This window comes from Culex pipiens, chromosome 2 (genome assembly GCF_016801865.2).
Source record: "Culex pipiens pallens isolate TS chromosome 2, TS_CPP_V2, whole genome shotgun sequence".
Classification (NCBI taxonomy): Eukaryota; Metazoa; Arthropoda; class Insecta; order Diptera; family Culicidae; genus Culex; species Culex pipiens.
This window is the reverse complement of record NC_068938.1, coordinates 63,000,952-63,023,573: the sequence shown is the minus strand read 5'-3', so window position 1 is coordinate 63,023,573 and position 22,622 is coordinate 63,000,952. Positions and strand designations below refer to the sequence as shown.

Here is a 22,622-nt window from a genome sequence, read left to right as displayed (position 1 = left end):
AAGGGAATTTGAGAATTTGGGAATTTGGGAATTCGGGAATTTAGGAATTAAGGAATTTGGGAATTAAGGAATTTAGGAATTTAGGAATTTAGGAATTTAAGAATTTAGGAATTTAGGAATTTAGGAATTTAGGAATTTAGGAATTTAGGAATTTAGGAATTAAGGAATTTAGGAATTTAGGAATATAGGAATATAGGAATATAGGAATATAGGAATATAGGAATATAGGAATATAGGAATAAAGGAATATAGGAATTTAGGAATTAGGGAATTTGAGAATTTGGGAATTTGGGAATTTGGGAATTTGGGAATTTGGAAATTTGGAAATTTAGGAATTTGGGAATTTATGAATTTAGGAATTTGGGAATTTGGGAATATGGGAATTTGGGAATTTAGGAATTTAGGAATTTGAGAATTCATGAATTTAGGAATTTAGGAATATAGGAATTTGAGAATTTGGGAATTTGGGAATTTGGGAATTTAGGAATTTAGGAATTAAGGAATTTAGGAATTTAGGAATTTAGGAATTTAGGAATTTAGAAATTTAGGAATTTGGGAATTTGGGAATTTAAGAATTTGGGAATTTTTGAATTTTGGAACTTGGGAATTTTGGAATTTTGAAATTTAGGAATTTAGAAATTTAGGAATTTAGGAATTTAGGAATTTAGGAATTCAGGAATTTGAGAATTTAGGAATATAGGAACTTGAGAATTTGGGAATTTGGGAATTTAGGAATTTGGGAATTAGGGAATTTGAGAATTTGGGAATTCGGGAATTTAGGAATTTAGGAATTTAGGAATTTAGGAATTTAGGAATCTAGGAATTAAGGAATTTAGGAATTTAGGAATTTAGGAATTTAGGAATATAGAAATATAGGAATATAGGAATATAGGAATATAGGAATAAAGGAATATAGGAATTTAGGAATTAAGGAATTTGGGAATTTGAGAATTTGGTAATTTGGAAATTTGGGAATTTGGGAATTTGGGAATTTTGGAATTTTAGAATTTTGGAATTCTGAAATTTTGGAATTTGGAAATTTGGGAATTTTGAAATTTTGGAATTTTGGAATTTTGAAATTTAGAAATTAAGGAATTTAGGAATTTTTGAATTTTTAAATTTAGGAATTTAGGAATTTAAAAATTTAGGAATCTAGGAATTTAGGAATTTAGGAATTTAATTTTAGAATTTTAGAGTTTTATAATTTTATAATTTTATAATTTTAGAATTTTAGAATTTTAGAATTTTAGAATTTTAGAATTTTATAATTTTATAATTTTATAATTTTATAATTTTATAATTTTATAATTTTATAATTTTATAATTTTATAATTTAATAATTTAATAATTTTATAATTTTATAATTTTATAATTTTATAATTTTATAATTTTATAATTTTATAATTTTATAATTTTATAATTTTATAATTTTATAATTTTATAATTTTATAATTTTATAATTTTATAATTTTATAATTTTATAATTTTATAATTTTATAATTTTATTATTTTATAATTTTATAATTTTATAATTTTATAATTTTATAATTTTATAATTTTATAATTTTATAATTTTATAATTTTATAATTTTATAATTTTATAATTTTATAATTTTATAATTTTATAATTTTATAATTTTATAATTTTATAATTTTATAATTTTATAATTTTATAATTTTATAATTTTATAATTTTATAATTTTATAATTTTATAATTTTATAATTTTATAATTTTATAATTTTATAATTTTATAATTTTATAATTTTATAATTTTTTTATTTTATAATTTTATAATTTTATAATTTTATAATTTTATAATTTTATAATTTTATAATTTTATAATTTTATAATTTTATAATTTTATAATTTTATAATTTTATAATTTTATAATTTTATAATTTTATAATTTTATAATTTTATAATTTTATAATTTTATAATTTTATAATTTTATAATTTTATAATTTTATAATTTTATAATTTTATAATTTTATAATTTTATAATTTTATAATTTTATAATTTTATAATTTTATAATTTTATAATTTTATAATTTTATAATTTTATAATTTTATAATTTTATAATTTTATAATTTTATAATTTTATAATTTTATAATTTTATAATTTTATAATTTTATAATTTTATAATTTTATAATTTTATAATTTTATAATTTTATAATTTTATAATTTTATAATTTTATAATTTTATAATTTTATAATTTTATAATTTTATAATTTTATAATTTTATAATTTTATAATTTTATATTTTTATAATTTTATAATTTTATAATTTTATAATTTTATAATTTTATAATTTTATAATTTTATAATTTTATAATTTTATAATTTTATAATTTTATAATTTTATAATTTTATAATTTTATAATTTTATAATTTTATAATTTTATAATTTTATAATTTTATAATTTTATAATTTTATAATTTTATAATTTTATAATTTTATAATTTTATAATTTTATAATTTTATAATTTTATAATTTTATAATTTTATAATTATATAATTTTATAATTTTATAATTTTATAATTATATAATTTTATAATTTTATAATTTTATAATTTTATAATTTTATAATTTTATAATTTTATAATTTTATAATTTTATAATTTTATAATTTTATAATTTTATAATTTTATAATTTTATAATTTTATAATTTTATAATTTTATAATTTTATAATTTTATAATTTTATAATTTTATAATTTTATAATTTTATAATTTTATAATTTTATAATTTTATAATTTTATAATTTTATAATTTTATAATTTTATAATTTTATAATTTTATAATTTTATAATTTTATAATTTTATAATTTTATAATTTTATAATTTTATAATTTTATAATTTTATAATTTTATAATTTTATAATTTTATAATTTTATAATTTTATAATTTTATAATTTTATAATTTTATAATTTTATAATTTTATAATTTTATAATTTTATAATTTTATAATTTTATAATTTTATAATTTTATAATTTTATAATTTTATAATTTTATAATTTTATAATTTTATAATTTTATAATTTTATAATTTTATAATTTTATAATTTTATAATTTTATAATTTTATAATTTTATAATTTTATAATTTTATAATTTTATAATTTTATAATTTTATAATTTTATAATTTTATAATTTTATAATTTTATAATTTTATAATTTTATAATTTTATAATTTTATAATTTTATAATTTTATAATTTTATAATTTTATAATTTTATAATTTTATAATTTTATAATTTTATAATTTTATAATTTTATAATTTTATAATTTTATAATTTTATAATTTTATAATTTTATAATTTTATAATTTTATAATTTTATAATTTTATAATTTTATAATTTTATAATTTTATAATTTTATAATTTTATAATTTTATAATTTTATAATTTTATAATTTTATAATTTTATAATTTTATAATTTTATAATTTTATAATTTTATAATTTTATAATTTTATAATTTTATAATTTTATAATTTTATAATTTTATAATTTTATAATTTTATAATTTTATAATTTTATAATTTTATAATTTTATAATTTTATAATTTTATAATTTTATAATTTTATAATTTTATAATTTTATAATTTTATAATTTTATAATTTTATAATTTTATAATTTTATAATTTTATAATTTTATAATTTTATAATTTTATAATTTTATAATTTTATAATTTTATAATTTTATAATTTTATAATTTTATAATTTTATAATTTTATAATTTTATAATTTTATAATTTTATAATTTTATAATTTTATAATTTTATAATTTTATAATTTTATAATTTTATAATTTTATAATTTTATAATTTTATAATTTTATAATTTTATAATTTTATAATTTTATAATTTTATAATTTTATAATTTTATAATTTTATAATTTTATAATTTTATAATTTTATAATTTTATAATTTTATAATTTTATAATTTTATAATTTTATAATTTTATAATTTTATAATTTTATAATTTTATAATTTTATAATTTTATAATTTTATAATTTTATAATTTTATAATTTTATAATTTTATAATTTTATAATTTTATAATTTTATAATTTTATAATTTTATAATTTTATAATTTTATAATTTTATAATTTTATAATTTTATAATTTTATAATTTTATAATTTTATAATTTTATAATTTTATAATTTTATAATTTTATAATTTTATAATTTTATAATTTTATAATTTTATAATTTTATAATTTTAAAATTTTATAATTTTATAATTTTATAATTTTATAATTTGATAATTTTATAATTTTATAATTTTATAATTTTATAATTTTATAATTTTATAATTTTAGAATTTTATAATTTCATAATTTTATAATTTTATAATTTTATAATTTTATAATTTTATAATTTTATAATTTTATAATTTTATAATTTTATAATTTTATAATTTTATAATTTTATAATTTTATAATTTTATAATTTTATAATTTTATAATTTTATAATTTTATAATTTTATAATTTTATAATTTTATAATTTTATAATTTTATAATTTTATAATTTTATAATTTTATAATTTTATAATTTTATAATTTTATAATTTTATAATTTTATAATTTTATAATTTTATAATTTTATAATTTTATAATTTTATAATTTTATAATTTTATAATTTTATAATTTTATAATTTTATAATTTTATAATTTTATAATTTTATAATTTTATAATTTTATAATTTTATAATTTTATAATTTTATAATTTTATAATTTTATAATTTTATAATTTTATAATTTTATAATTTTATAATTTTATAATTTTATAATTTTATAATTTTATAATTTTATAATTTTATAATTTTATAATTTTATAATTTTATAATTTTTTAATTTTATAATTTTATAATTTTATAATTTTATAATTTTATAATTTTATAATTTTATAATTTTATAATTTTATAATTTTATAATTTTATAATTTTATAATTTTATAATTTTATAATTTGATAATTTTATAATTTTATAATTTTATAATTTTATAATTTTATAATTTTATAATTTTATAATTTTATAATTTTATAATTTTATAATTTTATAATTTTATAATTTTATAATTTTATAATTTTATAATTTTATAATTTTATAATTTTATAATTTTATAATTTTATAATTTTATAATTTTATAATTTTATAATTTTATAATTTTATAGTTTTATAATTTTATAATTTTATAATTTTATAATTTTATAATTTTATAATTTTATAATTTTATAATTTTATAATTTTATAATTTTATAATTTTATAATTTTATAATTTTATAATTTTATAATTTTATAATTTTATAATTTTAGAATTTTAGAATTTTAGAATTTTAGAATTTTAGAATTTTAGAATTTTAGAATTTTAGAATTTTAGAATTTTATAATTTTATAATTTTATAATTTTATAATTTTATAATTTTATAATTTTATAATTTTATAATTTTATAATTTTAGAATTTTAGAATTTTAGAATTTTAGAATTTTAGAATTTTAGAATTTTAGAATTTTAGAATTTTAGAATTTTAGAATTTTAGAATTTTAGAATTTTAGAATTTTAGAATTTTAGAATTTTAGAATTTTAGAATTTTAGAATTTTAGAATTTTAGAATTTTAGAATTTTAGAATTTTAGAATTTTAGAATTTTAGAATTTCAGAATTTTAGAATTTTAGAATTTTAGAATTTTAGAATTTTAGAATTTTAGAATTTTAGAATTTTAGAATTTTAGAATTTTAGAATTTTAGAATTTTAGAATTTTAGAATTTTAGAATTTTAGAATTTTAGAATTTTAGAATTTTAGAATTTTAGAATTTTAGAATTTTAGAATTTTAGAATTTTAGAATTTTAGAATTTTAGAATTTTAGAATTTTAGAATTTTAGAATTTTAGAATTTTAGAATTTTAGAATTTTAGAATTTTATAATTTTAGAATTTTAGAATTTTAGAATTTTAGAATTTTAGAATTTTAGAATTTTAGAATTTTAGAAAATTAGAATTTTAGAATTTTAGAATTTTAAAATTTTAGAATTTTAGAATTTTTGAAATAAATTAAAGTGAAATTTCAGAATTTTTGAATCCAAGAATTTTGAATTTTTTAATTGTAGAATTTTTGAATTTAATAAATTTGAAATTTCAGAATTTTAGCATCTTATAATTCTGTATTTTAGAATTGTAGAATTTGGAATTTTTGAATTTAATATATTTGAAATTTAAGAATTTTAGAATTGAATAATTTTAAAATTTAAGAATTTTAGAATCTAAGATTTTTTTGAATTATAGAATTTTAGAATTTTGAATTTAATAAATTTGAAATTTCAGAATTTTAGAATATGAGAATTTTAGAATTTAAGAACTTAAGAATTTGGAATTTTATAATCTATTTAGACATTTACAATTTAAGAATTTCAAATTTTACTTAAAAATCCTAGAATTTTAGAATTTATCCCTCTCACGCCCATGGTTACTCGAGAGCACCACAAATTTTCGTCTTCAAAATTAAATTTATCTGTAACCATGCATTTGGTCAACCTGGTTCAACCTGCATTAGTTTATAAAGAATGTTAACTTATCACCATTTAAATTTCATTCCATTCCATTCATTTACGAGTAACAAATAAAAACGTAAAACATCTCGATTTTGCTCTGGGCGGGAAGGGGTGAAGGTCTTGAGTGTTTAAAACATTTAGAAATTTAGATTTTTAGAATTTTTTAAATTAGAATTGTAGAATTAAAGAATGTTAGATTACAGTTTTGTGGTGGTAGAGTGTAATGTAGTGTGTGAGTGATTCAGCGCCTTCTGCACGACCGAAGCTTGACCGCGATCGGCTCCAGGATGCCGACGGAGCTCAAGTTCGGTCGTCGTGGTCCAATTTGAGGTGGCTGCAGATCTGGAAGAGGACGGCGTCGCAGCCTGTGGAGGGAAGAAGGTCGATTAGATCGATCGATTACGAGTTTTGGTGAAAATTGTTTATTCAAATCTTACCAAGCTTTTGAGGGTATCAACGTTGATGACTCCTCCCGCTGGACAACATCTTCCTCTCGGTAGCCCTGGAAGAGAAGAAGGAGGAGGAGGAGGAGGAGGAGGAGGAGGAGGAGGAGGAGGAGGAGGAGAAATCACCTGTCCGCGAGAAGTTAAAGATCGATCCGCACCACCAGCTGCGGCTGATGATTTCTTCCCTTGACAACATCTTCTTCCTCGCTGGCCGTGGAGCAGGTTCCGGCGATGCAATCATTCCGCTGTCCGCCTTCTCGAGAAGAATCGACGCTGGCGGTGCGGATCGACCTTTCACTTCTCCCGGACAGGTGATTTCTCCACTTCCGAAAGCAGAATTTTTAGAACTTTTAAGCTCGACTCGGTTGGCCGGAACGACTTAGTTGGCGGAGTTTGCAGCTAGACTTAGTTGGCGGAGTTTGCAGCTAGACACTGGGCAGCAATTGTTGTTGCTTTTATTTAGCACAGACTACACTTCACACTACACTTCATCTTAAAAACACCGTCGAAACGGAACCAGTTAATATCTGGCCACCGGGAAATTCTTTGGCTCTCCGGTTACTTCACCCGAACACTAAAAAAAAACATTGTATAAACAAACTGTCACGAGAGCTTGGTTGACGTCTTAAATTAGGCTGCGTTTTGACAGTAGTTACGCTTCGCAAAAGTGTGACGGAAAAAGTTGCGTTTTCGAACACAAAAGTTTTCGAAATCGATGAAAATGTTTTCATTTTTGAAAACATTGTAAACGAAATCGAAAACAATCGATGTTATCGATTTTAAAACAATTTGTTGACGGTTTTTCGGACAGGATTTCTATCCGTGTATATATATATAGATTAGCGATTAGCGGGCCGGGACCGTGGTGTAGGGGCAAGCGTGGTTGCCTCTCACCCAGTCGGCCTGGGTTCGATCCCAGAAGGTCCCGGTGGCAAATTTCGAGACGAGATTTGTCTGATCACGCCTTCCGTCGGACAGGGAAGTAAATGATGGTCCCGGTCTAACCTAGAGGTTAGGTCGTTAGCTCAGTCCAGGTGTAGGAGTCGTCACCCTGGGTCCTGCCTCGGTGAAGTCGCTGGTAGGCAGTTGGACTAACAATCCAAAGGTCGTCAGTTCGAATCCCGGGGTGGATGGAAGCTAAGGTGTAAAAAGAGGTTTGCAATTGCCTCAACAATCAAGCCTTCGAACACCTAGTTTCGAGTAGGAATCTCGCAATCGAGAACGCCAAGGCAATGCTGTAGAGCGAAAAATTTGGTTTTTTTTGAGATTAGCGTTTTAAAATATTTTTAAGAATTCAATTATTTTTTTTTTTCTTTTTAAATAATTCTCTGGCTTGTTACTTTTTTCACAATATTTATTCTGTAATTTGGTAACTTTGAATAATTAAACAAAAGTGCTTGGAAAAGTTTGAAAATTATTGCATTGAAAAGAAATTTTCTAATTTATTCAAAACTTCGGCAAAGTTTAAGGATATGAGTTGGACTTTTCGGGATAAATGGTTTAAAAAAAATAAAAATGTTGTTTGTTTATCACGCTTTTTGTTACCAAAACTCGGTTACCAAAAACATTTATCATCTTCGTTTTAATTTTATTTAATTTATACTTTTTGAAAAGTACTGAAAGTTGAAAATATCGAGAACCATTCGAAAAAAAACCGAAGTTAATTTAATTTAAACTGATTTTGTGTTCAGCATTATCATTCTCCAAAAAATACTATTTTAAATAGTCCAATAAGTTCTTATTTTGAAAGTATTCATTTGTAAAAAAATATTATCAAAAAAAATATTTGCAGAGTCTCCCAGTTCCAACTTACAAAAGAAGAAATAATTTATTTCAATTTTTCAAACTTGTTGAAATATTTTTATTTAGGACGATGAAAAAATTACAAAGTTTCAATTTGGACATAGAAAATGAGTCAACATGTTGCAAAGATATCGTTGAATAAAAAATAAGGGTTTTTTTTTACAAATACAACAAAGATATCGAATTAATTGTGATTTTGATTTTGATTTTGATTTTGATTTTGATTTTGATTTTGATTTTGATTTTGATTTTGATTTTGATTTTGATTTTGATTTTGATTTTGATTTTGATTTTGATTTTGATTTTGATTTTGATTTTGATTTTGATTTTGATTTTGATTTTGATTTTGTTTTTGATTTTGATTTTGATTTTGATTTTGATTTTGATTTTGATTTTGATTTTGATTTTGATTTTGATTTTGATTTTGATTTTGATTTTGATTTTGATTTTGATTTTGATTTTGATTTTGATTTTGATTTTGATTTTGATTTTGATTTTGATTTTGATTTTGATTTTGATTTTGATTTTGATTTTGATTTTGATTTTGATTTTGATTTTGATTTTGATTTTGATTTTGATTTTGATTTTGATTTTGATTTTGATTTTGATTTTGATTTTGATTTTGATTTTGATTTTGATTTTGATTTGATTTTGATTTTGATTTTGATTTTGATTTTGATTTTGATTTTGATTTTGATTTTGATTTTGATTTTGATTTTGATTTTGATTTTGATTTTGATTTTGATTTTGATTTTGATTTTGATTTTGATTTTGATTTTGATTTTGATTTTGATTTTGATTTTGATTTTGATTTTGATTTTGATTTTGATTTTGATTTTGATTTTGATTTTGATTTTGATTTTGATTTTGATTTTGATTTTGATTTTGAGTTTGAGTTTGAGTTTGAGTTTGATTTTGATTTTGATTTTGATTTTGATTTTGATTTTGATTTTGATTTTGATTTTGATTTTGATTTTGATTTTGATTTTGATTTTGATTTTGATTTTGATTTTGATTTTGATTTTGATTTTGATTTTGATTTTGATTTTGATTTTGATTTTGATTTTGATTTTGATTTTGATTTTGATTTTGATTTTGATTTTGATTTTGATTTTGATTTTGATTTTGATTTTGATTTTGATTTTGATTTTGATTTTGATTTTGATTTTGATTTTGATTTTGATTTTGATTTTGATTTTGAAAAACGATTAAATCAAACATAGAGATAAAATTGCCTAGATTGCATCCAAATCAAGAAATGGAAGAAATCATGAGAATTAATCCAACTAAAAGTCCACTTTATATAATGTTTTCCTGCCTTTTATTTGTCTTGTATACAGTATGAAGGATCTAAGGTTTTGTTCCACAATTTTAAAGAAACCTGGAAATTTATAAGTTAATTACTGAAAGCTATGAATCAATTTATTAATCCATTCCCAGTTCAGTTTCTGCTCTCGCAGTAACAAGACACTCACGAATCAATTCACCAGTGCCGAAATAGTGCCCCGAGCAAAAGTGAAACTCCACACTTAACATGAACGTTGAATAGCTGCCATATAATCTGCCCCTTACAATTGCAATCGATCGGCCCGTTGTTTCTTGAATGACGAACGAACCTGGTCCGGAACCTCGCGCGGAAGGTGTTCCCGAGAAGCCACTGACTCTACGACACGGCACAATATCCGGCGGCACATTGTTGCGCGGCGTCGTCAATGTGCGGCCATAATGGCGCGGCGGCCGATCGATTGTTATGGCGAAATTTGCACCAGCCAGCTGTCATTATGGCACCGAATAACAATTGGCCTCGGATAGGCGCTGTCAGGGGCGGACTAAGGGGGTGAGCGAGGGAATCAATGCAGTGTGGAACGGGTCTGGATGTTGACACTGTTTGGCCTGGGGCCAGATTACACCAGTGTTGCACACTGTTTCCATAGTGCTCAAAAGTTACAACATTAAGTACAAGTTAGTACAAGTCGCAAATTATCCAGATATTAGATAAGCTGAATGCAGAAAAACAAGATTAAAAAATTATAGCAGCCACCATTATGGCAAACCAAACGTCAAATTTGACATCTCTGCACAATCGGGAACTGCAATTTTTCTCACACAATAACCGTTGACGGATGCTGTTGATGAAGCGAATTAACACGTGTGGTGTGCGGTACGTGTGGAAGTGGCAGTGGTGCCAACTGCCCTTGGGGCGCCAAAATTGGAAATTGATTTCGCAAAACCTTCCTTCCCCCACTTCGCAGCGCTCATGTTCACGACTGCCTTTTGGAAAGTCAGAGAAAAACAATTACCGTAAATCATTGCGTGAAATGCCGCCAATTTGGTGGAAACAATGCCAAGAGAGAAATGTCAAAAGTCAAAAATCGAACCCGGCGTACAGTGTTGCCGGAAACGTTAAATCATTTGCAGCTCGTCGTGATAAATGGCCGTGAAAGGGATTAATGTTTGTAATGGAAAATTACAAGAAAAAAACGAATGCAATTCACCTTGAAACAATACGACAATTCAACAGAATCAACCATTTCAGTAAAGGTGCCATAATCTGTTCAATTTTGTGACATGTTTGACACGCCGGCTGTCGGCTTAATCACCTCAACCGTCAGAAACCGTCGTCATCGTCGTACCAGAAGTGCATCCTTCTGGGTGGTCTTCGATCGGAGTTGTGAACGCAGTTTGGTTCCGCGAAAGGCCGCGTAATTCGGGGGGTGCTCTGGCGCGGAAAAGCGGTGGCAAAACAATCCCACGCTCAAATTTAATCCCACAATTTCCATAATCTGATTCGCATGTTATTGGCAATTCTTGGCGTTCACCGTAGAGAACTGCTGGTTTGCCATTGGCATTGGCTTGTGAGGAGTGGGCTAGATGGAGTTGGGTGGGATTCTTTCGAGAAAACTTTTTTTTACATTTTTTATTCAATTTAGAGGTGGGCAAAAAAAGAGCGAGCCGCTCAAAGAGCCGGTTCATTAAAAAGAGCGAACGAACCATGGATCACAAAAAAAGAACCGCGGTTCTTTTTTAAGCTCCGGTCTTTTGAAAGATCCGTTCCAAGAAGGAATCATGTTTAAACTGGTTCTGAACATAATTTATTAAATTTCCAAAATATTTTAGTGTTAAATTTGTTTTTGAGAGTTGAAAATACAATTTCAAATATTTTAATGCTAATAAAAAATAATCCCAGTATCCCCTTGGTGTACTTGGTGTTTTTCAAGCACTTTATAATAAAAACGGCTATTTCCCGACATTTTCAGAGCTGAATTGGAAAAATTTCATTGGGGTGTCTTGTCTATAGCAACTTTATCATCTATATATATTGAAAGACTCTCAATAACATTGATGTTCATATTTGAAACCAATTAATAGTTTTCAAGCTCATACTTTCGGTTTCCTTATTTTTTAAAATTCCAAAGATAATGATTTTATAAAAAAAAACGAAGTAACTTTTCTTTGTACTGATCGTACATTAAAGTATAACTTGAATACAAATTTGAGTATTTTAAATTGCTTTTATTATTATCAAAAATCTACTTAATAGCTGAGAGATTTTGGAAACAATAAATCCTTTTGCCCAAATAAACTTCAGCGTTTACAGACTTTATTGATCAAATCAGAATGTAAAAAAGAGTTAACAGAATATTTTCTTTAAATAAAATATCTGCCAAATTTTAGTTTAATTTTGGCAGAAATAAACGTAATTTTCAAATAAATAGCAATTTCTCCACAGTCTCCTCGATTTAAGTTTGGATGCCATTCAATCATTCGAACGTTTAGGTTCAAGTAGAAATGTTGACATAGAGATCGCCAAATAATTTATATAATTCCAATGTGCAATAGCTTTAAAAATAATACATTCTTAAAAATATCCTTTTCGTCCATATTTTGAAAAAGAGCGAAAGAGCCGTTCAAAAAAGCGGCTCTTTTAAATGAGCGAACGAAAATGAGCGATTCCTAAATAAGAGCGGTTTTGCCCACCTCTAATTCAATTATCTAAATTTTAATTCTAAAATTGATTCAAGTATTATCTTTGTTCTAATAATTTGATTTAAAGAAACTTTTCTATCGATGCATTTTTTATTGTTGCTTTAATCGCTTGATATGTGGTAATTAGGATTAGTAAATTTTCACGATTTTGCCAAAATCGCAAATTTCCACAATTTCCATGAAATTCCAGGATTTTATTAAATCAATGCATAAATATAACAAATTTAGCATATATTGTATAGACAAATGTAATAAGTGTAAATTTTTACTGTTTTCAAACTCTTGAATTGAACTCAAATATTAGAAAGAATCACAAAATTTAAATATAATTGTTACAACATTTAAAAATAAATGAATGCTAATACCAAATTGAAGCATGTAAAATGTATCAAATAAAAAAAAACAAATTTTATTTTCGAAATCATCAAATGATACCAAAGTGAGAAAAGTGGACTTCAAAATTATCCAGAAAAAGAGGGAGCTAAATACTAAATGCATCAATTTTTATTGAATTCAAAAATAGTACATTTTTTTTTTTTGTTTATTTTAGCGTTTTAAACATAACTTGCTCTTTTTGAAGCTTTTATGATATTTGTGTTTTTTCACTGTGGTATTCAACCGTTAATATGTTCAAAACATTAATGGACAAAATTGAATTTATATAAAATAAAATAAATGGATTTAAACATAGTTGAAGAAAGTCAATCGAGAAACTGCGATTTTTTTTTAAGTTTTTTTTAAAGAAAAGGGAATGTAAATTATATTTTGTAAATTCCTATTTTTTTTAAGACCTTCTCAAAAGATCAGGAACGCAAAAGTATTGATTCTAGAAAATAAGAAAGATTTGTGATACAGCTTTCTACATAATTACAATTATGCAACTTTCACTTATTTGCAAAAATGTTTCAAGTTTTTTTTCCGATCTGTGGTCTAAAAATTCAAAATTTGTAAAAAGCTTAAAGTGCCTTTTTTTGATTTAAAAAGGTTACAAAACTAGTTTAAAATACATGTTACAAGTTTTTAATTAAAATTAAAATATTCATAAATAAAAAATTTCTACCACAATTTTTTTACGAAATATTGAATGGGGGGGACTTCAGAAAAATTTCCATTGGTCTCATTGTGAGGTTGCAAAATCTTGCCTAACATTAAAAATTTGCCTTATAAAGGATTTCCGACCATTCAAAAAATAAACTTTGTTATTTGATATTTATTTATTTATCTAGAAACGAGCAAAAAACTTTACAAAACATTTATTGGTCATATGAAACCAATAGTTTTCAATATATCACGAGTTAAAAATGAGGGCAAATCAGACAAACTCACTTTTCACAACATCTAAACTTTAAGAGACTGTATCTCTGCAACCAGATCTCCGATCAACAAACTCGAAAAGTAAAAATTATATGAAATTTTCTCAGATTTCGGACATATTTTTTGAAACGGTTGTTTACCCAATTAAGATATTTTTAAATTGCAAACATAAACTTGTATACGTGATCTTTATCAAAAAATGTGTGATGTCATTTTCGATTCCAAATATGTTTGATAATATTTTAAATTATATAAAATCACAGTTTTTCAAAAATTCACATCTCGGCATCAGATTTTAAACCATCCAACCAACCAACTCTAGCTTACAATATGGTGTTTTTAATCCACAAAAAATAGTTTTTTTGGGATTTCAACTTTTATTGATAAAAAAAAATCAGTTTTTTACTTGGGCACCTATTTTTTGTGAAGACTCCAAATCTATCAAAAAATCAATTCTCAGAAACATAATTACTTCTAGTCACATGAACATTTTGTATGATCAACCCCTGAAAGTGTATGGAGCTTTTTATGGAAAAACTAATGACGCAAAAAAGGTTCATATGATACAGGAATACAGGAATATGTTTCATTTAAATCAGAAAAAAAACAAAATTGTTTATTTTGCAAAATTCTAGATTCTAGAGCAGATTTTGTAAATTTGTTGCAATTATTAGCGTGTTTCAAAAGTTGTTTCAAACTAATTAATTTGTAATTGTAGAAGATATACCCCTCTTTTAACCCAATTCCCTCATCTTAATTCCTTCCCAAAAATTCCACCACACAAAAGAAGACTGCAGTGGCACCAGCAGATGCAGTAGCAAGGGCAACCCCATTAGTGGCCATCGCGATGCATCTGCAACTCATTGCGGTGCAGTGCAGTAGCGGAGTCTTGTGCAGCTACCGTGCATTTGCATTTTGCGGCAACCATCGAAAGGAGAGGCAGAAGTGCATTAATTTATTTATTATTGGCACCTTTTGGCGCGATTCGACAAGTTGGCACGAGGAAAAGAAGCGAAAAACCAGGAAGAAGTAACGAGGGAATTAAGCTTTTCGCTCCGCTGATCGCCGGTGATATTTTCTTTTGCTGAACTTTCGCGAGCGCATCGCATCTTATTGAGACGTTTGCGGTTCACTGAGCAGAACGATCGGCGAAGGATTATCCTCTCGCATTTCCAGTGAAAAGTTCACGATAAGTAGCAAGAGACAGGATGGCAACAGATGATGCTATCGGTTCTTTTTTTCCTCTCGCTGAATGAGATGCAAAAATAGTTGTTCGCGCTAAAAAAGGAAGCAGAAATAAGTAGCTCGAAAAAGCGGGTCGTCGCGATTCCCGAGGGAAAGATTAAGAGATTGAATCGCGAGGTAGCGAAAAAAAAACGAGGATTCATCGGCGACTTTCCAAAGTTTGCGCGCGCAAACGAGAAGGAGGTGGGCGCGAATCGCTGAACTAATCTGCATTTTAATCAATATTTAAATTATTTTGTTTGCTTCGAATGCTTTTTGCCTTTTAGCTGCTGCTGCAATGCAGTGACGGTGGTGGCCTTTGGTGGCCACCAATGACTGCTGCCGCCCCAGCAGCTGCTGTTGCCACGTATTAATTGGCGTTTAAATCGGAATAAATTAGTGGATATATTTTCATTAGACGATCGAAGTCGCAGGTTTCTGCCCTGAGGGAAAAAGCTTGGGGCAGATGTTGGACGACAACTCCAAGATTCTTTGAAACAAAAATCAATAATGAGCAATAATTGCTCAGAGGATTTTTCTCTTTTTATTGTAAATTTCGAGTTAAATGAAATTTTTTATATCGATTGATAATATCTAAATAAACAATTTTACATCATTACAACTTGTCCATTTTACACCCATACAAACTTGGGTGATGATGATTCAAAAGTTTTATGAAAATCTTGAATAATGATTTTCTGATCGATTTGGTATCTTTGGAAAAGTTATATAGGAAACAGGAAAACCTCTGGAGGCAAAAAAAATAAAAATAAAATTACAGGCCATGGATTAATATTTGAATGAAAAAAGTGTTTTAACATGCATTTTACTATTGCCAAGTTGTTTTGCAATCATTAGTTTTCAAGTTATCACAAAAAATCAAAATATTTATGGTCGATCTCAGACATGCTAAATATGATTTTAAACGCAGAAAAACGCATTCTAAATTGATATTTGATCAGACTTCTATATTCATTAAAATTATTATTTTTTTTAAATATGTTTTGCCCTCTGATTTTTTGGACCGATTTTGAAGGGGTGGTGATATAAATTTTGAAAAATATTTGTAACGGCCTAATAATTTTTTTTATAAAATCTTTTATCACAAAACAGGATTTGGACCCACTTTGACTAATATTCATTTCATTTATTGATACCGTAAACTGGGGTGACTTTGATAGCCCGGGTTGAAATTGATAGAAATTTGATTTGGCCACTAATTTTGATACATCCAATGTAACAGTCAAATTTTTGCATATATGTTCGATAACAAGCTATCCCTTAATGCTTACATGCTCAAAATTCTCAAAAAAGTTTAGATATCAATTGTCGGACATTTGAAAAAACTATCAAAGTCACCCCGGGCTATCAAAGTCACCCCAGTTTACGGTATGTTTTAAGCGTCAAAAAGTGCTAGTTTATGTAGTATAAAGCACGCGCACGTTTTTATTTTGACAAATTTAGGTCGTTGTAAATATTTTTTGAAGTTCATGTCACAAAAATGAAAATAATAAAATAAAAAAATCAATTACATGCCATAGTTTCAACATTTAAATGAAAGTAATAGTTTATACAACAAGTTGCAAAAAGAATAGCACGAGTCGTACATTCATTAAACGAGGTTCACCAAAATGGATAAATATGAGGAGTGCTGATAAAAAACAAGTTTTGCAACGACTTGTGTAAATTTTTTTGTGATTGAGAAAAAAAAAACGAATTATTATTGAAAAATATTTCTTTTCGATATTAGTGTTCAAAAAATCATCAGACCTTGTATCGAGAAGTAAAACTTCTGTCTGTCCTGTCGTTCCGAACGCCGTTTGGAATTTCACAAACAAATCCATTTTTTTTCAAATTAGCCCAAACAAGCTTAAAATGATTATCAACGTTGGAAAATAAATTTTTAATTGTTCTAAGTTGATTAGACAATTTTAGAAAAATAATTAACTCTTTGAAACAAAAAAAAAAGATCGCCATCAAAAAGTTTTGAAGTGAACATTTTAATTACAACAATGTATTACAAAAAAAAAACTAAGTACAACTTCCAAAAATATTTTTTTAATGAAATTTTAAGGATTCCATTGATTAAATTTTCAATATACAAATTAGAAACATTTATGATTTTTTCTCTTACTACTTGAATTTATGTACTGATTTTCAAAATCAAGACTAACATTTCAAAATGGCGAAAACTTTCTTGAAAAGTAAGTTGTCATTAGGGCTTCCAAATTTCCCGGGTTTGAAAAAAAAAACATAAAATCTATGTTTTCATTTTATTTGTTAAGTTTATCTTATAATCAGCTGAATACTATTAATTGGTGATAACCTAAACTTCAAACTAAACAAGGATTGTAGTTTTTAGATAGCTTGAAAATTTTTTTGTTCATTGTTGTTTTATTTTTAATTTGGATTGTACCTCAATTTCTAATCCAATGTGATTCAAATTAAATAAGTCTCTTATAAATATGTACCTAATAATATTTTTGTTTGAAATAACTTAAAAAAGCTTCAAAAATTTATTTTATAATTTCAAAAAAAAAACAAAGAAAAACAGTCAATGCAAAATATTAGATAAGTTTTAAACTAAATTAGACTATCCTGCTTTTCCAAACTTTACAAATTATCTTTAAGTAACTACCGCCAACTGGGGAAAATCGGGACTACAGTCTTAATAGGTACAGAAGATTTAAGAGCAATACATTTGAAAATCGGTGTACTAATTATTATGTTCTGTTACTGTTATCCGATTACTAAGTATACAGCTGTTCATCTATTTCCACAACAAAATCAGAGATTCCAGACCAAAATTTCACTATTTTTTCCAATTTCGGGAATTCCCGGGACAAAAAATAAAAATTCCAGTGATTTGGGAATGCCCAGTTCTGGAAAAATCCCGGTAAAATGAACTAGTGATGAAATGAAATGAAATGAACGGTGAATAACACTAGTTGTCATTCTTTTCTGAACATATATTTTTTTCAGAAGGATAAGAAAATTTCTCAAATGTTAATAACATATTTTATCAGTAGTGTCCAAGATATGGTCGATTGAAAAGTGATTGCCATTTGAATTTTCAGAAATATGAATTTTACCTTTTTTACTCTTTAAAACTTCATGTAATGCTTTAGCAAAATTTCACAAAGGAACTTAAACATTGCAATTTTTTGGAAATTTGTTGTATTTTTTTGTAACTTTTCAAAAATATGTTTTTATTTTTGTAAAAAACTATTGCCACCACAGCAGGCGTTTTGTAGCTTGAGCGCAGAGCGATGTTTATTTGCGACTTGAGCGATTGGACGGTAAAAAACGAATGAAAAGAAAATATCAGATGCCACGCGAAACAAACGTCAAATTAGAAAATACCTGGCACTGAAAAATGCTGATCTCTTGCCAACAGGGATGCCAACCAACAAAAACAACGTTAGTCATGCCAAAAAGTTGGCACTTTTGGTGCTCTTAAACTTATCAAAATTCATTTTTAATCAATTCAGTAGTATTTGTCTGCGTACTATTTTTTTCTGAAATATCCTAGTTATAACCTAAAACTTTGCGGAATATAACAAATTGATCAGAAAATGTCTTTTCATGATACAGAATTTCAAACACTCAAACGGCTTATTTGGACTTATGAAATCGATGCAAAGTCTCATCTAAAGCAAAAAATATAAATCTAAAAAAAACGCGCTACAATCTCCTGCAAGTATGACACCGTCACTGGTTGGCAGAAATGTAGCTTGGTCAATACTGAATGTCACTGGATTTCAGTTCGAGTGCATCAATATCCAATATCATTAGATATTTTGCTTAAAGTCTCACTTTTCAACCAGCTACCTTGTTCCACGTCCCAATCTCAAGTTATCTCATACGAATCACTTTAACAACTCCATCTTACCCGTACCCGTAGTGCACCTATCTAATCTGCTGCACCCGTACAGAAACTACACACCAACTATATAGTTAAAGTCCCTCCTCCTCGCATATGACCGCCGCCGGCGGGGCAACAAGACCATAAGATTAATTCAATTATCGGCAACCCAGACCCCAGACTCCGTCTTGTTCCTGACCGCTTTTATATCTGTTCAAACGACGACGGTGTGGTACAATGCTTCAGGGGGGTAAACTAGACGCTCCGACTCCCCGCTTTGGAGGTGGATGTTAATTTAGTGGTTGCGATTTTATTAGGTAACTGCCAGTGATGCTGACGCCGACTCTGACTGATGGCTCAGGGTCTCACGTGGCTCAACAATGAATTGAGTCGATTCGGATGGAGCCCACCCCCCAAGTCCAAGTCCGATTTTGCACGGAATACTCAAGTCCGAGGATAGGGTGGGTACACATTTTACTTTACCATAATTTGGTATTGCTAAAGTTCTCACTATAGACAGTGTTTTAAACTTTTTCGTGTATTTTCGATTTTACCTTCAGGACCACCCTGGTGCTGTATGCCAAATCGTGCCCAGTCGTAAAACCGGTTGTATTGGTCGTAACCCTCAAGTCAGTCGTCCGTCAGGGAAGATTGCACGGTTTGGGCCGCACGATTCACACCTTCTAATTATCTACCCGTGTTCAACACCCTCGCAATTCACAGTGTACGAATCTCCAGATTGGGACGACATTCGGGCAAGGAAAAAGAGTGAAAAAAGGCAAAGTTACGACATGATTGATTTGGCCAACACCAATGACCCAATTCCAGCCGGGCGGTTGAGATCTGCTTTTTGTTCAGAAATTACACAATCCATCTTGATTCTGGGCCCAGTCCCGGAACGGCCAATTACCCACGAATGCCAAATTAACCGATGACTTTCGTTTGTTCAATTTGCAGTTAATGGAGGCTGGAGCCAGTGGAGTGCCTGGTTGGAGTGTCGCTGCCCGGGCAAACCGGCCCAGGGACGGAAGCGGACGAGGACCTGCAGCGACCCGATTCCGCTGTACGGAGGAGCACCATGCGTTGGGCCGAACCAGCAGAAAACGGCCGATTGTGTCACTTGTCCAGGTAATGTGGAGTTGGCAGGGGAGTTGGTGATTGATAGCAATTAACGTTTGAATTTGTTCTGTTTGTCTGGTTTATTTTCATGCTTTTCAAAAATCGTTAGAAGACACACAAATCATCACTCCAAATGGATTCGAGGATAATAATTTTGGTGAGTATCAAATTAAAAAAAAACATATCTACTCATTACAAAAAAAACATTGCAAAGATGTTTCTTATTTATAAAATGTAAGCAATTTTTCAGCCAAGTGTATGCAATTTTACAGCCAAAATAAGGCTACATGTTTGCAAATTGAATTAATAACGTCAAAATTGCTCTTTGTTAATTTATTTCTAATGCTTCGTTTGCCAAAAAAAAACAAATAAATTTTTGTTTGACTATGTTCAAAAACTTTCCCTTAAATTTATATAAATTTGAGGTTAAGAGCGAGTTTTTCACCAATGTGTAACAGGTCCAATACTTCTAACTTACGTGAAAATTTCCGAGGATTCCGAATATGACAAAATTGAGACCAAAAAGTGCCGTCTTCTTGGCCTACAGGGCAAAAACTAACATTCTAAAATGTTTGTTCTAGAAAAATCGAAAAACTATGAGAAAAACTGCGATTGGCCAAAAAGTTAATACCATAGGCTTATAGTCCATGAAATTACCTATCTTTTGACCTATGGGAGTACGGGTGTTGGAGGCTGTTGCAAAAAGATATTATGGCTTTAAAAAAATCAATTTTCAACAGTAATTTGCAAAAGCTATGAGAAAAAGTTAAACCAATCCTGGATGTCTATGGCACATTTTGAAGTGCTTCAAAAGACCTTTCGAATGTATTTAAGAGAGCTGGAATTGATGAAGTTTTACGAAAATGCGAGCAATTTTTAGATTTTTTTATGTTTTTTTGACCTCAAACTTCAAAGCCCGTTTTACCCCACTTCCCTTTGTCGTAGAGGGCTCATATTTGGCATGAGTTCATCTCATGTATAGACAAAAAAACGCTGAAAGTTTCATCCAAATCGGAGCACCTCGATACGACCTCTAGAACAAACCGAGCAATATTTACAAATACTGCCTCTTAAGTAAATGAAAAGTTCAAAGTTTGATTAAAATTCATTGAATATTTTTTTTAAATATTTTTTTTTGTGCCACCAAAATCAATATTATAGCAAGATTCAAAAGTTTTCCAAGTTAACTCAGAAGCTTGTTTTACTGAAAATGTCTTTAAATCTACAGATTTTTTAATTATTTTAAAATAACACATAAAACTCGAAATAAAAAAATTATTTTAACTGTTCTTAGTGCAAGATTGTCCAAAAAACTCGAAAATGCAGTTCGTCTTCCGATTTGTATTCATTTATATAGAGAAAAACATGACACTATGAGAGTGTAGAAATAATCTTATTTATCAATATTTTTATTATTAAAGTTAACTAACTTTCGAAACTTTACAAAACTTCTTGAGGTACTTTGGACCCTTATTTACTAAGTTCAGTATTTTTCCGTACTATATCGTTTGTATTAAATTCATTTACAAATACTTCAACCTATCAATCTCACGCCAGCTATCAAAGTCAACCCGGTTTACGGTATTTTAGTTTCATTTTCAATTTAAATTTTTTGTAATAATTATAGTTTTAAAGTTTTAAAGTTTTAAAGTTTTAAAGTTTTAAAGTTTTAAAGTTTTAAAGTTTTAAAGTTTTAAAGTTTTAAAGTTTTAAAGTTTTAAAGTTTTAAAGTTTTAAAGTTTTAAAGTTTTAAAGTTTTAAAGTTTTAAAGTTTTAAAGTTTTAAAGTTTTAAAGTTTTAAAGTTTTAAAGTTTTAAAGTTTTAAAGTTTTAAAGTTTTATAGTTTTATAGTTTTAAAGTTTTAAAGTTTTAAAGTTTTAAAGTTTTAAAGTTTTAAAGTTTTAAAGTTTTAAAGTTTTAAAGTTTTAAAGTTTTAAAGTTTTAAAGTTTTAAAGTTTTAAAGTTTTAAAGATTTAAAGTTTTAAAGTTTTAAAGTTTTAAAGTTTTAAAGTTTTAAAGTTTTAAAGTTTTAAAGTTTTAAAGTTTTAAAGTTTTAAAGTTTTAAAGTTTTAAAGTTTTAAAGTTTTAAAGTTTTAAAGTTTTAAAGTTTTAAAGTTTTAAAGTTTTAAAGTTTTAAAGTTTTAAAGTTTTAAAGTTTTAAAGTTTTAAAGTTTTAAAGTTTTAAAGTTTTAAAGTTTTAAAGTTTTAAAGTTTTAAAGTTTTAAAGTTTTAAAGTTTTAAAGTTTTAAAGTTTTAAAGTTTTAAAGTTTTAAAGTTTTAAAGTTT

General features: G+C 25.7%; 1 protein-coding gene across 1 annotated transcript in view; it reads left to right on the top strand.

Moving 5' to 3' along the window:
• The window catches only part of LOC120428792 (uncharacterized), a 244,909-nt gene that overhangs the window by 137,202 nt on the left and 85,085 nt on the right, over positions 1-22,622 (top strand). Inside the window, exons 6-7 of the mRNA XM_052707394.1 lie at positions 20,175-20,345; positions 20,446-20,493. Coding sequence (XP_052563354.1) covers positions 20,175-20,345; positions 20,446-20,493 — 219 coding nt within the window. The remainder of the gene's footprint in view (positions 1-20,174; positions 20,346-20,445; positions 20,494-22,622) is intronic.